The sequence below is a fragment of the Meleagris gallopavo genome, chromosome 8, assembly GCF_000146605.3.
Source record: "Meleagris gallopavo isolate NT-WF06-2002-E0010 breed Aviagen turkey brand Nicholas breeding stock chromosome 8, Turkey_5.1, whole genome shotgun sequence".
NCBI lineage: Eukaryota > Metazoa > Chordata > Aves > Galliformes > Phasianidae > Meleagris > Meleagris gallopavo.
The window spans coordinates 25,483,535-25,499,451 of NC_015018.2; the positions used below are offsets into that span (position 1 = coordinate 25,483,535).

The 15,917-nt window shown below is 41.3% G+C and overlaps 1 protein-coding gene across 5 annotated transcripts in view; it reads left to right on the forward strand.

The window, feature by feature from the left end:
* The window catches only part of RBM20 (RNA binding motif protein 20), a 94,805-nt gene that overhangs the window by 69,360 nt on the left and 9,528 nt on the right, over window positions 1-15,917 (forward strand). For 3 of the 5 annotated variants that reach the window (XM_010714695.3, XM_019617811.2, XM_010714696.3), the window contains 9 exons: window positions 1,079-1,140; window positions 1,296-1,387; window positions 1,719-1,816; window positions 6,019-6,162; window positions 6,794-6,925; window positions 8,690-8,769; window positions 9,452-10,130; window positions 12,094-12,192; window positions 13,621-14,278. In XM_010714695.3, the coding sequence (XP_010712997.1) occupies window positions 1,079-1,140; window positions 1,296-1,387; window positions 1,719-1,816; window positions 6,019-6,162; window positions 6,794-6,925; window positions 8,690-8,769; window positions 9,452-10,130; window positions 12,094-12,192; window positions 13,621-14,278 (2,044 nt within the window). The remainder of the gene's footprint in view (window positions 1-1,078; window positions 1,141-1,295; window positions 1,388-1,718; window positions 1,817-6,018; window positions 6,163-6,793; window positions 6,926-8,689; window positions 8,770-9,451; window positions 10,131-12,093; window positions 12,193-13,620; window positions 14,279-15,917) is intronic. The other 2 variants (XM_019617812.2, XM_019617813.2) reach the window with 2 other exon arrangements.

Below are 15,917 nucleotides of genomic sequence, written 5' to 3' on the forward strand. Positions count from 1 at the left end.
CCTGGAAGAAAGATGCTACCCAGCGTAAGGGGTGCAGACCAAGCTCCCAGATCTTATCTGTTGTGGGCCCTAATAGCTTTTCTTGACCACATTCATACTGTCAAAAGACCCTGAAATTCAAACTCAACCTTGAGCAGAAACTTGCCTGTTGTACAGAAATCCTGTGTTTCAAGATCATGGTATATAAGTCAGCTCTGGAGACAGCCACTGCCATCCGTGGGCCTTGCCCGGGGTTGTTCTGCCCTCTAGGTGAGCTCTGTCCCACTGGTCCTTGTGCCATTTCCATCACATTGCAGGACCAGCACCTCACTGCAAAGGCACGTGTTTTCATGCTAGTGGTGGCCTGACAAAAATATTGCAACAGCATGACTATACAAAAGAAGGTAGTCAGCAACTGAAATAGTACCTGATACATACATGCCCTGTGGCTTTAGGAGATTTGAATATATTTGCTCTTTCATGTTTCCTTTTTATTCTTTGAGCAGCTGCTTGCTAGAGGCTTCTCTACGGCTACTGCAACTACAGGAGTGGTCTGAACTCACCCCCACCTAGGGCATGCTGGGCATGTGTGTTTTTCATTAAACATAATAATGGTGTAATTGTAATAATGGTGAGCTTCAGTTGGTCTGTTTATTAGTATTTAATATACTGCCCTATTTGGTCCTTAGAAATGTAAAAGGCTGAATGCACTTCTCTTACAAAGGTGTTCATCTACTGAAGTGAACGATCGCTATCTTTGCTGCCATGTTTGATGAGCACCCTTGTTATAGAAATTGCAGGAGCTGAGGATGCTCAGAGCCTTTCAGGATGAGCTTTTCAAAATGAATTACCTGATTTAATAGAAATAAACGTATAGAATTTAAAAAACAATACAGAGAAGCTATCTGTGTGTTAAGTAACTGGTAACTGAGTCTACAAATGAGTAAATGCTTTGGAGAAAAGTATGCTTGGCTCCAGTATCACACAGTTAGATCTTCAGTATTAGCTTTAGATTAAGGTAAACTGAACAGAGAAGCAATCTTTCAGAAATTTGTCTTAGGATTTTTCCCGTGCTCATCATCTCTTTGTTTCAACATAGGACTGGGATCAGCACGTAAAGGGAACTCTTCACATCCAAAAATGTATGGCTTTTTCAGATAAGTAAGTATTATTTCAGAGATGCTTTTCCAACTGAATTTCTAATAAAGCATCCCTTACTTCAATGGCTTTATACCAGGAATTTACAATCTAATAATTAGGCCTTAATATTTACGACATGTTATGCATACTCCTAAAGTTGTTTCTTTCTTTTCCAGCACTGGTATCCGGTGTGTGTTAAGTTCAGCAGATGGAACATTGCATTTATCACCAAATAATGCAGCAGTTTTCAATCCATCTAGTATTGAAGGTGAATGGTTGCATGTACAATAGTTAAAAAACTATTTTTAATGAAAGGGGATTCCGGTCTTCGGGGAGAAGTGGGCATTTCAAATGACATATGATACAGGTTTCCAGGGAAAATAGTTTTTAGGCATCGTATGCAGAAAGGCTTAAAAAGCAGCCTGCCTTTCAAAATAGGAGTTTATTTTTCTTTCCAACAAGTAGTTGTTTCCACAGTACAATGAAGCAATGGTGTTGAAATAATGAAATTAATTGTTACATAAATGGGGCATTGCTTACTGAGTCAAGATAATAATATGAATCAAGATTTTCACAAAATTGTGTAATCCATTATTTAGATTATCCACCAAATGTCGGCTCATCTTTTATCACTACGTCAGCAAGATCCTTTGGCCAGCCAGGTGCTACATTTCCTTCTCTTCCATCAGGGGTAAGAGTGAGTATTTAAGAAATTGGTTTCCTTGCAGAGATTCTTGCAGAAACCACTTCTACTTACTGGAATTAAAAATCTGTCATTTTAAGACTTCCTTTTAGGCAATGATGGGAACACTCAGTCCATCATTTAAATTTACCTGCAGCTCTTTTATGCTTTTGATTTTGATTAAAACAAATGTAGATGTAGTTCTTTTGGTGTTTTTTTTTTTTGTTCTGTTTTTTTTGTTTTTTTTTTCCTTCAGTGCTGAAATTGTTTGCTTGTTAGAGGGATTTGGCAGGTTGTTTTGTGTGTATCTTGTGGCTTTCCCTCCCATATTCTGAGCCTTACTGATGCAGGAAAATCAGCTGAAAAACTGGATTAAGTTTTACTTACTTTAAGTATCGATCCCAGTGAGAAGCCTGCATCTCTTCAGTTATTTATCTGTAGCAATCACTCTCTGCTGGGGACCTCCTCCCAGGTAGCAGTGGTGTAAAGACAGTGGCTGCAACTCCACTAATGCTTATTTGCGTGGGCATCCCAGTTCAACTAATTATACTGGACTAGATTTTTCTTAGTTTATTTGAGTGTACTATTTATATCGCCTGCTGCCACTGGTAACCTTTCAACAAGTTTGCTTCAGTATACATAAACCTTCTGTGGTTTCAGTTTATTATCCTCCCAGTACTCAGGACAGGTCCCAGTTGTGTTCCTCTAGTGTGCACTTGAATTACCATCCCAGTCACACAAAAAATCTGACATTAAGTATGGCTTTTACACTGAGAAAACAAAGGGTAAAAGAAGGGGAAAAAAAGCAAGAAACTGCAAATCATATGCAGAATAAAAATACAAAGATGTTAGGGTTAAACTGAAGCTCAACATATATGAGAAAGCTATTATTAGAGTCGGAAGCATCAAGGAGTAATGCTAGGTTGTTCATAGAATAGCAGCAGTAATCCGGGGGTTCAAGTTTTCACCTTGTTAGCTTTTATGTACACATCCTGATGTCAGCTCAGGCACTCCAGAAGGACAGGCTGAGCTGTGTCCCTGTGCCACTCCAGTTCACATCGGCATTGCTTACAAAAACATCACCCAGATTTGTGTAATCCAATCAATTTTGTTCTCTGGGGTTTTGCTATGACAGGGGTTGTTGGAAGGGATTTTGGCTTCTGTCTGTCACAGACACCACGTGTGCAGGGCAGCAAAGAGCAGAGCTGCTTGTGATGGCTGCCTCCAAGGTCAGAGGTTGGAGTCGCGGCGGCTGTGGAGGAATGTTCCTTTTCATCATGTCTGTCAACCTCACAACAAATGATATTACTGCTAATACCAGTATCATTTCTCCTCAGAATCTGTCACTATTTATCATCTAAGCTGCCTGCAGAAGTCCTTCTGAATGACCTGCAGTGCTAAGAGAGATAAAAGAACCAATAACTTTGGCTTTCCTGGACACTACAAATCCCCTTTTTCTTCAGAAGCTCAGGAGGTGGTCAGGGAGCTATATTAGAGATGTTAAATTAGAGTTTACCAGCTGTCATTCCCCCCGCAACCCAGGTGGTTTATAATTTATTACACCTTTGCACAGCAGTATTCACTTTCAGCTAAGCTGCTGCCATTTAACTGAGCAGTGGGAGATTATACTTGACCCTGCATGTAATCATAAACAAAGTGTTCAGATTTCTGGGAGAGCTTGATACATGCTCTCTGTCTGCAAATAACTCAGTCCTTCTTCTAAAGGCAAATAGAGCGCTGCGAGCCTTCCCTCAGACATGGAAAGCCACTGGCAGTGAAGGAATGGGACTGTTGGTTTCTTATTATCTTTAGGAAAGAGTTATGAAAAGCTCAACAAATGGATAAAGGATTTGAAAAGTAAGAGATCCCAAAAAAATGGGGAGGAAAAAAAGATGCAATTAAAAATATCTTAATTAGGTTGATGAAAGAATATGGCAAATTGCATGAGATGCCCTTCACTGTTATGCAGCAAATAATTTATTCGACCATTTATTTTTTGAACAAACTATTTTTTTAATAGTGGTCCAACTGCGCTGGTAGATCCCTGTAGACATCAAAGAAAGTGAATGTGAAGTCTTACTGAAAATCACATTCAGCACTGGACAGACCACGACTCCTTTAACTTCCTGAGTGTGGATATAGAAGTTGTGTATTCCTTTTCTGGCTGTGTTTTACAGCTCATTTAGTGAATGAATTTAACTTCAATCAGCTGACAAGAATATTGTCTGATACAGCCTCATCTGATCCCAGTATGAGTGTCTGACCACTTTTTAGTCGTGAATTATAGCAGATTTATGACATGACATTTCAATTCAAGCCATTGCCAATTTTGGGGAGGTGGTAACGTCTTAGAGTCATCTGATTTAATGTACTGCTGAGTTCATGTCTGAGCCTGGAGCCTAGGGAGGGAACAGCTGTCTTTCTAGTCCTATATATGCTTAACACACCATCTCTTAACAGATCTGACAAAACAAACAGAATGTGCCAGGTGACATGAGGTGTTCTTGTGCTGCCAGGAAGGTTTCCTTTTTCCCTGCCAGCTGCATGTTGTGTTCTTCTGTTGTGTGCTACATGCTGCCTTGCCAGATGCACTCAGCCTCACTGCTTTTCTATTCAGGTGGAGCTGGGTTGCTCCCATCTTTCTCCAGGGTGAGGTTTTTGTTATTTTTGTGATAGAGAAAACACTTTCCTTTTGGATTATGACACTTGTTTGATTTGCTTTATGCACCTGGGCAGTCTCTGTGAACTGAATAGCAGACTGCTGTGTGAGGCAGGCTCATACTGCAGCAAAAACACACCAGCAGTTAAGGGATAAAGTCTGGAGGGAAGGTAATGGGATGAAGGTGCAAATAAGATAACATTAGCTCTGTAACTTGTGAACTTGCTGACAAGCCAAACATCTGTGATGGCTCTGGTGAATTTGATCCCACAAGATTACATGATTTGCATCTTTCCTTGAATGGCACAATTTTAACTGAAGGTAGAGTTACTTCTTCAATAAAACCCTAACAGCGGAAGTCATAAACAGGGAAGTATTCTGGGAAGACTTAATCTTGTGTGAGCAAGGTTTGCATGTCATTAGCTGAGGTAAATTATATTTCTCTCTCAGTATACTCTGATGTCTGTTTGCATGAGGAGAGCAGAGACTGCTTTCCACATCAGGGAGATGGGCAGCTCTTTGGGAACTGCCCCAGACCCCAGAACAGACCTCCACCTTTGGGAAGTGACTGCTGCACCAACAGCATGTGCCTGTGCCTGTGCCAGTCTAGTTTGGGGCCTTTGCCTCTGCATGCCCCCTGTGGTCAGCATGCTCTCAAGAGGAATGTGTCTCTGACTATGTGGTGTTGCAGAGAGAGGGGAAAGCAGCAGGTATTTCAACCTCAGGTGCAGTTGGGATGTCCTCTTGCAGAATGAATGCTGTTGTTTTTACCCCCAGCCCAATCTGTTCCGTGAGAGCATGATGAGGGTTTGAATTCAATCCCTGCTATCCTGAACACCTCTGTAGTCATTTAAACTGTTTTTTAACATCCATAAATCCTGCAGGGACTGCAGTGAACTCTGCTTGAAAATACTCTTCTTTATTTGTGTGTGTATGCATTGCTGGCAAAGTATTTGTTAAGGGTGTTTTACTCAGTAATATGTGGTGCCCTCATGTGTGGGGAAGGCGCAAGGCCATCAGTGGGACAGGCAGATGCAGAAGGACAGAGTGAAGGCTGCGTGACTTGGCAGAAGAGCCTTGGAGCTGGCTGGGGTACCAGACAGATACCGTGCCTGCAGTGAGGTTATTGGCACCTCCCCATTGCAGAAACACCTCTGAGAACTGAGGGGTCTCCAACTCCCTCCGGTGCTGAGTGCCCAGCCCTCTGCTGGAATGTGCCAGGGCCCTGAAGTTCCTTACTCTCTTAGATTTCACATGGCAAGTTACCTTCTGCAGCCATATCACTGTTCCTGTTTGAACTAGAGCATCTCTCCTAGTAATCCTCTCCTAGTAATCTACGGATGGGGACTCCACTGCAAGCCACAGTTCAGTTAAAAATATGAGTGGGAAAGAAAATTTTTAATCAGGATGTTTTTAATTAAGGATATTTGTCCTTAAAAACAGGTGTGTAGAACAGATCATTTCAGTTTTTTTTTTCTTTTGCAGAAATGTAAGATCTTATCTAGTGGTTGGAATATTTAAGATAAAAACATGGTTTTGAGTCGGACTTTTTTTCCAGTTTCCCCAAAGGAAATCTACATTGGGTCGAGTTGTTCACATCTGCAACCTCCCCGAGGGAAGCTGCACAGAGAATGATGTCATTAACCTGGGCCTTCCGTTTGGGAAGGTCACCAACTATATCCTCATGAAATCCACTAATCAGGTATTGTGCTTGTGGAGCCACCAGTGTTGATGTAAGTAGGCAGAAAGGCATATTGACATGCTCAGTGAGACAGTGCCTGTGCCTTTTAACCTGCATCACACTGTAGCAGAACTCTTGTCTTCAGGGTTATGTCTACCAGTGGTAAGCATGGTAGACTGGAAAATCTCTCATGTATCCATAGCAGACAGTGCAGAGGGAAGTAGAATCCACACCAGTGAGCAATGTTAATGTTTCAAAATGCAATCAGTACACAGTTTTTTTTTCCCTTGGACAGTTAAGCCCTAGTTACAACAAGTGGCATTTTTCATGCAAGTAGAAATGCTAGTTAATATAGTTGTTTTATTATTATTAGTTCTTTGCTTTGTTCTGGCTGCTCACATTCTACTTTTCCTGTAGAAGCCCCAATGAGGAAGTGAGGAAAAGGTGTTTTTTTGTATATCAGGAAAGATTGGATTCTAGTTATTTGTTTTTTAAACCAGTTACTAAAGCTGCATATCAGCTTTCATAGCTGGACTGTAACCATTATTTTTAGTTAACAAAAGGCTGAGCAATCACCTTAGTATCCCTATTTCTCTGATGCTTTGTTTTGTAATGATGTAGTAGATTTTAAAGCTCTCCCCATCTGTGCTAGGCCTTTCTGGAAATGGCTTACAGTGAAGCAGCACAAGCCATGGTGCAGTACTACAAAGAAAAACCCGCTATGATAAACGATGACAAGTTACTTATTAGGATGTCTAAAAGATACAAGGAGTTGCAGCTGAAGGTAAGATCAGATTCCTGATAAGAATTCGTGAGTTTCTATACCTTGTCCATGAGAATACATCTAAATGTCTTTCTGATTGCTGTTTTCTAGTTAATGTTTTAATATTGTGGGAAAAGAAATGAAGAAAGATAAACTAACAAATGTATGTTAATGATCTTTTATACTTAATTTTAATTCTTAGATGAGATCCCATTCTCTGGTTCTCTCATAGCACTGCTTCAAAAATCCCTTCCAAGCTTCTTCTCCAGTAAGCGGCTTGGTTGAACTAAGACTGAACTAAGCAGCCCATGCTGCTCAGTTGAACAATGTGTAAGATAACACATGTCAGCAAAAATAAGGGAGTGCCATCCTTTCGGACAAGCATTGAACCTAGGGCACTGCTTTTCGCTGCTTGCACACTCAAGACATAATACAGTCTCTGAGCTGAGCAGCGATGGCAGGACTAAGCATCATCTTGATTAGCTTTCCTTTCTTGACAGTGACCTAACCTAATATATAGATATTTATGTATGTATATATATAGATATATATATACATGTATATGTGTGTGCACATGGAATCAGAACAGATCAATATTTGTTCTTCAGACTTTCTGTAGACTTTATCTGACTCTTCTGATGTGGACATCTGAGTGATCTCTAAAAACCAGTACTCTCGAGAGCATATTTATGGCAGCTTCTGTTCTGCTGTACGTAATGCTAAAGGAATAGGCTTTCTGAATGTAGACTTGGACTGGAACCAGCAGTGAAGAGCTGAGAAGCCTTATATTATCCCAACACAGCACAATAATTCTATAAAATCACTTTGTAGTGTTCCAAGTTAAGAGGCATTTTACGAGAATTAAGGGAGGACAAATAACAGGAGACTTTAAGGAATTGCTACTCCATGAATCAGGATATTCTTTCTTACTGTGCTACTGAGGCACTGCAGAGTAAGGTGGTGGAGACTGCACGTCTTAACATGAAGGCTGAGCTGAACTTGCTCAGGAGAGTGGGATTTCAGGAAGATTTTCAGCAGTTCTATTGGCAGTTTCTCAGATCATGGAATTGGTTTTCTCTTCACGAGTAAAAACTCTTTCCATTGTTAAAAACAAACAAATGAAAAGTACAGTGATGAGAGGGGAACATGCATGAGTTACTTATCACTCTGAACTGCTCTGAGTTCCTGCATGATTACGTTGCTCAGTTGTGCATGCTCCATGTGGCTGATGGATTGCACACACTCCAGCCTGGAGTCGTGCATCTTTTGGAGGTGATCTTGAACCTCAAGTAATCAACAGTTCTTGCACTCATTTTTCTTGCACTTAAGTTTTCTTTAACTCCTATGTCTGAACATAGTCTTTTAGAGCCGTATTGTAGTACGGAATTAAGGCAGCTCCTCCCTAGGGTAAGAAAGAATAAGCTGATACATCTATTTAGTTCAAGTATTAGAAAAAGGGTCTGATTTGTGTCATAGTATATCCAGTTATATACTCTGCAGTGAGTGTGTATCAAGGAAGTACAAGCTGCTTTTCGAAGCCAAGTTTCCAGAAGCCGGTTATGAGCAAACAGTGCTACAAGCAAATTTTCCATTTGTATCATTTTACTGCTTTGATCACACTATTGAGATACCAGTTGCAGAAAAGACTATAACTAGAACACTGAAACCAAATATTTCTCATTAGTGTAATGAAATGATGCATGCATGCTGTTTCTTAAAGGGCAAATCTTGTATAATGGCTTGGAGAGTAGTGCAGCATGCTAACAGTGTCTTTGTCTGATGTAGAAACCAGGTAAGAACGTGGCTGCTATCATCCAGGACATCCACTCACAGAGGGAGAGGGACCTGCTGCGTGAGGCAGACAGGTAAAGTGTAGTGAGCATAGTCTGTGTGCTTCCCTTGTGTATCTCATCTTCTGATGTTGGATTGCATTCCAAATCACTGTAAAAAATGTAATTTGGTACAATAGTAAGTGCAGAACCTATGTAATGAGTTCAGATGGAAGAACTGTACTTGTTAAGAAGACAAATGATCTCATTACTACTGATGATGATGACTCAGAAAAAATACCTGACACGTGAAGAACACAGAAATGAAGCCATTTCCCTCTCCAGCCTCCATAGTGAAAAGCATAAAGGCTGGAGCTGTGGTAACACTGGAGAGGAGGAAATGTATTTGTTGTATTTCTGATCTATCTGGCTTCATTTGTACTTTCTGGACCTCCCAGCAAAGTTGGAGAAGAATCAGAGTCTTAAAACATCTATTTTAAATAGTTTATATTTTCACTTTTGTCTAGCTAACTAGAGCCTAGCTAATGCTAGAGTTACCCTAAGGGTATTAACATATACACTTTCAATGTTGAACACCTAGGAGACGTTTTTAAGAACAAATGAATATATTCCAGACAGATCTGTGCAGTGCATGTCTGTGACAGGCCTGGGATCTCAGGGGTGCAGGCATCAGGGTAGTGCCAGAGTGTTTGCAGTGCTCAAGACCTCTCAGCAGCCTGCTGTTACAGCCAGTTACAGCTGCCTTTTCCCTCTGCAGCAGGTATGGCACAGAGAGGCCCCGCTCTCGCAGCCCCATAAGCCGTTCCTTGTCTCCCCGATCCCACACTCCCAGCTTTACCTCCTGCAGTTCACCCCGCAGCCCGATGGGGACCAGCAGGACTGACTGGGGAAATGGAAGAGAGTCATGGGATCAGTCCCCATATTCTCGACGGGAAGAAGAAAGAGAAAGCAGAGAATGGCGAGAGAATGGGGATGAGAAGAGAGACAGGACTGACATGTGGGTACACGAGAGGAAACATTATTCCCGACAGCTAGACAAATTTGACTTGGATGAACGGATTGAAGGAGGCAGAGGGCACAGAGAAAAATATGTAAGGAGTGTTTCCCCTGGCTCCCTCCACCCTTTGTCTGGCTACAAGAGCAGAGAAGATGACTATTACCGAAAAGCCTCTAAGTCAAAATCTGACAAATTTCAGAGGCAGGAGTTTTCTGGGAGATCCAAGAGAAAGGAAGAGGCAAAGTTCAGGGAACACAGGCATTCTTACAGTGAGGATGCTGTAAGGGAGGAGACGGCTGAACAGAAGCATAGCAAGATCTCTGAGAGCTCCAGGCAGAAACAAAGCGATAAGAATAAAGTGAAGAAAGCTGAAAAAGACCAAGAAGATGCTGTTGCTGAAGGCAGTGATGTGAAGGAAACCAAACCTCCTGAGAATAAGGTAAATAGAGATCCCAAACTGTACGTAAGGAATAGGTAAATGCTGATGTAATATCTTTTCTGAAGTATTTTAGGTTAGTTGTTTTGGGGCATGGTGCTAGTAATATGCAATGTTTTGCCATGATGGGGTTGGGGAATATATTCTTAGAGTAGATCCTGGGAGGTCACCTCATCCAGGTCTTTGCCCAGACCTATGCAAATCTGTTACCCCATTCTAGCGTTAAGTACCTGGATATCACCTTCCACTGCCACTGCAGACCTTTTGGGTAAACAATGAGGGGAAGGGAAGAGACAACTGAAAACAAAACCAAATGAACATCCACTGTTTGCATGTGGGTTGCCTATGCAGAGGCAGTCGGTCTGCTGTTCTGTCTTCCAAATCTGTGCTAAACCCCCCATGGCTGCTCCCTTTGCATTGTTACCTTCTTCCGCTGCCTGCGGAATAAGAATCAAGTTATCTAGGAATTAAGTTGTCTAGAAATTTTAGAGGGATGCACAATATATATAATTATGCTGCTATTGCTATAGGTTGTTATACTGCTAAAATGGGGAATGAACTGTCAATAAGGAACATTTTCTTTTGGTCAGCTCAGTAGAGCAATTGGTTTCTATTAAATGTGAGGTCATCTGCAGCAGGGATAATTCACACTGCTCACTTCGGTGTGCTGGAGGAGTGTCTTCACATGGTAGAACCACTGAATCAGCTTATCTGAAAAGTTATGGGATCTCTGCAGAAATATTCCCAGTCAGTGAAGTGGTGGTGTTTGTGGGTTTAATTCTCCACTAGGAAAGAGTGGCCAGGAACAACAGATCAGGATACGGCGTTTGTCCCAGTACAGCCCATGATTATATTCCCTCCCTACAGGATTATGATTATTGGCTTGTGACAACCTTGCCTTCCCCAGCCCCTGAGTGCTTCGTGGCCTCCACGCACTGGGATGCAGTGCAGGAGGCTGCAGAGCTGCCTCACTGACCAGGGGTCCATCTCTAGCAAACAGCTTTTGTGCTGCTTGAGCAGTCTTTGGCTGGTTTTAATTGACCTTTACATTTGTTCTTCTTGTGTGGGGGCAAGGTTGGTGGAAATATCTGAATTTGTAACTCAGCTAGCCTCTGTAATGGGCAGCAGCACTAGCTCATGCCATAGAAATGTGCTTCTGTAACCACCTTTTGTCATCTTTCTCCTGTTGCCGATATTTCACTGTGACAGATGGTTCCTTGGGAGACTGCTTTCATTTAAAGAAAGGTCAGGCAGCTTCCTGAATCATCAGTGTTGCACACCCTTCTGCATGTTTTCAAGTCATTTTAAGCTAGCTTGGTAAAAGGCACACCTCCCCGGGGACTACTGCTAATAATGTATTTTAAAGGGCAGAAATAGGTTTGTCTGTTCTTGAACTCATCATACTCATGTTTCACTCCTCTTCTAATAAGTGCCAGATAATATTGTGGCTTTGTTCTTCCAAAGTATCAGCAGTGTAAGTAGTTACATTCTCAGCTGATCCTGCATCAATAAACAAAATATTTAATGTCTTTTGTAGAATTTCAATATTGCTGGTCTCTTTACCATATCTGACGTGGGTAAAGAATGGGGAATGGAGGCTGGAAATTTTAATGAATTCACATTCTTCCTCTGGAAAATTCAACAAAAGTATACATACGTATGTGTGGGATCCTGATCTAGCAAAGCTTGTTCTCCGCCTGTCTTCTAGCCTCTCTTCTATCATTTCTATGATATAAATCACATGTCTTTAGTTTTGTTTCGATTTCTTCTTTATCATTCTTATTTGTGCTGCTTTTCCAATGGAATCCGATTCTTGGGTCTTTTCCCACAGTCCAGTTGACTTGCATAATCATTAGAAATAAAGAATGTGACCTTGTGAGTGACTTTGCTTCCCTAAACCCAAAATAGAAACATAATAGAGCGATGCTGTGTATTGCTATATGTGTATATGTTGTATCTATTTTAGCTTAGTAAAGAGGAGCAAGGTCCAGAGAAGAGCTCACCTTCAGCTAATAAACAAGGAGGAGAATCTGGAGAGACTCTGGAAAACACAAGAAAAGAGAAGGTTGGTGACACATAGTTGATACAGCTTCCATGATAAAATAAGTGAAAACCCAAGTTTGGTAGTACATTCTTCCAACTGAAATATTGAAGATCTCTGGAAGGGTGTGTAGAGGGGCAACAGAAGGGAGATGTCTAATTTAACTTGCCTTATCTTGACCTTTTCTCGAAGTCTCCAGAACTCTTTTTTTAGTTGCTCTTTGCCAATGTACATTGCTTTGCATGCATAGCCCTTGGCACTGACAACTGTAATGTATGCCTGAGTGAACCATGTAACTTTGTGAACCGTGCCCAAAAATAGGAGATGCAGTCAGTTAGTGGAGAAGGGGAGGGTGGGGGGGAATAATGATGAAAACTTTTCAGAACGTTGGCTTCAGATGGTCTACAGATAGTAGCCTCTTCTGATTGCTTCTGGTTTTAATTAAATAGTGTTTTCACAACAACCCTTCTGCAGCATCACAGTTGGGAACAGCAATGTCCTTGGAATTCCTCCAGCTTCATATCTGTAGGGTCATGGGTTGATGATCAGATATGGAAGCTATTGATATCTCTTGCTGTAGAAAACTGATCTCCTGGCAAGAACAGTGTCAACTCCTAGAGTTTTCTTGCTGTTTTAGGATTCTAGGAAGAGAAGTGTGCAAATGGCTGAACAGGAGGAGAATACAGATTATTAACAGATTATGTGCTCATAATGATTCTGAGAGCTGAAATTTAAACTGCACCAACTATGTATGAAAAGGAAGCATGTACATTAACATTCTGATACTTCCTAAGTCCAGTACTAGAATCTGAGCATCCTACATGTCTATAATTTCCTATGTGAAGTACATCAGATTGTAAATCTTGGAGTATAACTGTAAAACTGATTTTTCTTAAAGTCTAGGCCAATCTCTACCAACACAGTCTCTGGCAGAGGGCTCTTGCAGGTGGAAGGAAATGGCTACACATGGTAGCTGCATTTTCTCAGTCACCACAAGAATTTAAAGGATCCAATCTAGAAAAGTCAAAGCCAGGGGCTAGAGTGGTGTTCAGTGTATTCTCATTGTGATTGCTATTTCTGATCGCTCTGGAACAGAAGTAGAGGAGAGAGAGAGGTTAGTTTCCTTGGGGATCACGTAGCAGAGTCAGTCATGTAATAAGATGTATGATAGGCTGTGCATTGTTCTTCTGCTTACAGAAAAGCAAGGAGTGGGAGACTGGAGTGACTGCAATCTCCAAGGCAGTTTTAGAAGCTCCCAAAAGTGAAGTTCATATTATTATTATAAAAATGCTAGTTGAATGTGTGCATAAGGTTTAAAATCATAGCATCAAGCCATGTCATCCATTGAAACTAAAACACGAGAGGGGTTAGGCATGGCCAGATCAAAATTTTTCCTGGTTACTGATGTTCAAAGCCCACTGATCTCTCATTTTTTTTGCATCTTTGTGACAGGACCAAGACTGGGAGAGTGGAAGTGAGATAGAAGGTGAGACCTGGTATCCTGCTAACATGGAGGAATTAGTGACAGTAGATGAAGTGGGAGAAGATGACCTAATTATGGAGCCAGATATAACTGAGCTTGAAGAAATTGTACCAGTTGATCAAAAAAGTAAAGCTGCTACAGAAATGTGTTCCTGTATGACAACCATATTAGAACTGGAAAATGATCATAGCCACCTAACCAGGAATGAAGAGAAATTTACCCATAAACCTTTAGAAACAAACTTCAGGTCAGCAAAGGGCAGTGTAGCTTCTAGCATCTGTCAGGATGACGAGGAAGATGATAATGATGATGCTGTAACTGAAGCATCAAGCCTAAATCTGGAACCTGAGCAGAAGCCAGAGGAGTCGCAAGACCAGACTGCTAAGGAGTCTTATCACCAGCAGAAGGAAATAAAAAATGATAAAGGCTCTGACACTCATTTAGAACCTGAAGATCAGCATGCACCTTCTGTTCAACTAAAAGAAGAGGCTCTCCAGCTCCCTGATGCATTTATAGATGATTACAAACAGATGGGATCACAAGGAGCTGAAAGCAGAGAAGTTATGGAAATGCTTGTTAAAAATGTTAGTGAAGAAACAAGACGTGAAAGCCAAGAGTGTCCAGAGGGTAACTATGTTTTTTTCTTTTCGGCCTGCAGGGAGCCTTGCATGTTTTCTCTGACAGTAGGCTGAAATTTATTGCTAACAAGAGTAAATGTTGCTAATAGTATCAAGACTTGTCCTTGGAGCGGCTCAGTAAAAGAACTCCGGTGCCTTTTGCCAAGCTAAGCCATTAGAGGCTCTTAGCTGAATAGTGTAAATGAAACATGATAAGCAGCTTGCAAGCTTTCTGAAAGGCATAAGCTGCTATAATTGTCATGTCAAGGTTCACATGAGTTTAACTGAACGCTTTCAGTGCTCTGCTAAATTTATTTTGAATTGTCAATGAAATGAGTGACAGTCACTGAAGGTCAACAGAAAAGTATCTGTAACGTCTGGCTGGCTCCTGGACAAGGTGGGTATTCTTACACACTGTACTGTGGCATTAGTAACATAGAAATCATCTGCAGATTGTTGCTTCTTAGTCCCTGTTCATACAAATACATGCCTTTTGTCAGGACTTGCCTTATCATCTCCTCTTATCTACTGCGTGCTGCCTTTCATATATCTGATAAGACATGTTGTGAGATAGTGCCAATAAATGTAATCATAGCTGTCTATTAATATTTTACTGTCAGGGAAAAAAAAGATCTTGAATGTCTGAAATTGAAGTTGGTTCCTTGTCAGGCCTTCAAATGGAATTTGAGCAAATGCGTAGTGCATAAGGAGTGGAAGTGAAAACAAAATAGAACCATATAGGTCAGGAATGCTCTTCTTTGGTTGCTACTGGAGCCCGTGTGTTGGAGAGGGGTTTATAAGCAGAAGTTGCTGAAAGTTTTATGAATACCATTTTCTTGCGGAACATTTGGTGTGGATATCTGATCTTGAGCTGACTTTTCCCTCCTGAATAGACTTGAAACTCGTTCACCTTTTAGTACTTGCCTCCTGGCCTGAAGACAGCTTTATAGGCTTTGTGTGTTTGGAGATAATCTGCCATGCCATGCCCTGCAACTGGAGATGGCAAGCTTGGTTCCCCTGACTGCCTGCTTCACAGGCATCGAGCTCCAGTAACAGAGGCTTTTGATGTTTCTCAACTTGCCAGCAGGGAGCCTGGAAACTCCAGGAGAGCATGTGTCCCGGGTGTCTGCCATGGATGTGGTAGCTGCTGTGCAAAGCTCTAGGCTCTGTGCAAATGCAGCTGCCAGCTCAAAAGCCCAGAAATCAACCTAAGTGAGACTTAAGTTGCTAGAAAGGCCCTGGGTGTTTTAAGAACACCCAACTGAAGCTCTTGAGTTTTTCAGGATGTCTTCAGCACATTTGGAAACTTGGAATGGTCTTAACAGTTAACTTGAAAGCCAATCAGTCAGGTTTTTTTATTATTTTCTTTTAAATCATGTGATGCGCACATTTAAAATTATGAGGGAGAATTCATTTTCATAGTCAGAAATTGCAGAACCTTGAACTGCAGACTTGAAAGGCAGGAAGGGCTTGGTTTGGGCAGAAATTTATTTGTTTTATAAGAAAATGTAGCCCTTATCTAGGTGAAATTTGCAATGCAGTGGAAATTCCATTAGGTTAAGGGAACTGGTTCCTTGATGTAAGAACCAAAGAGTAGGAATGATACCAATTTATCAGTAATTCTGTTGCTCTGTGGAAAAAGAAAAAAA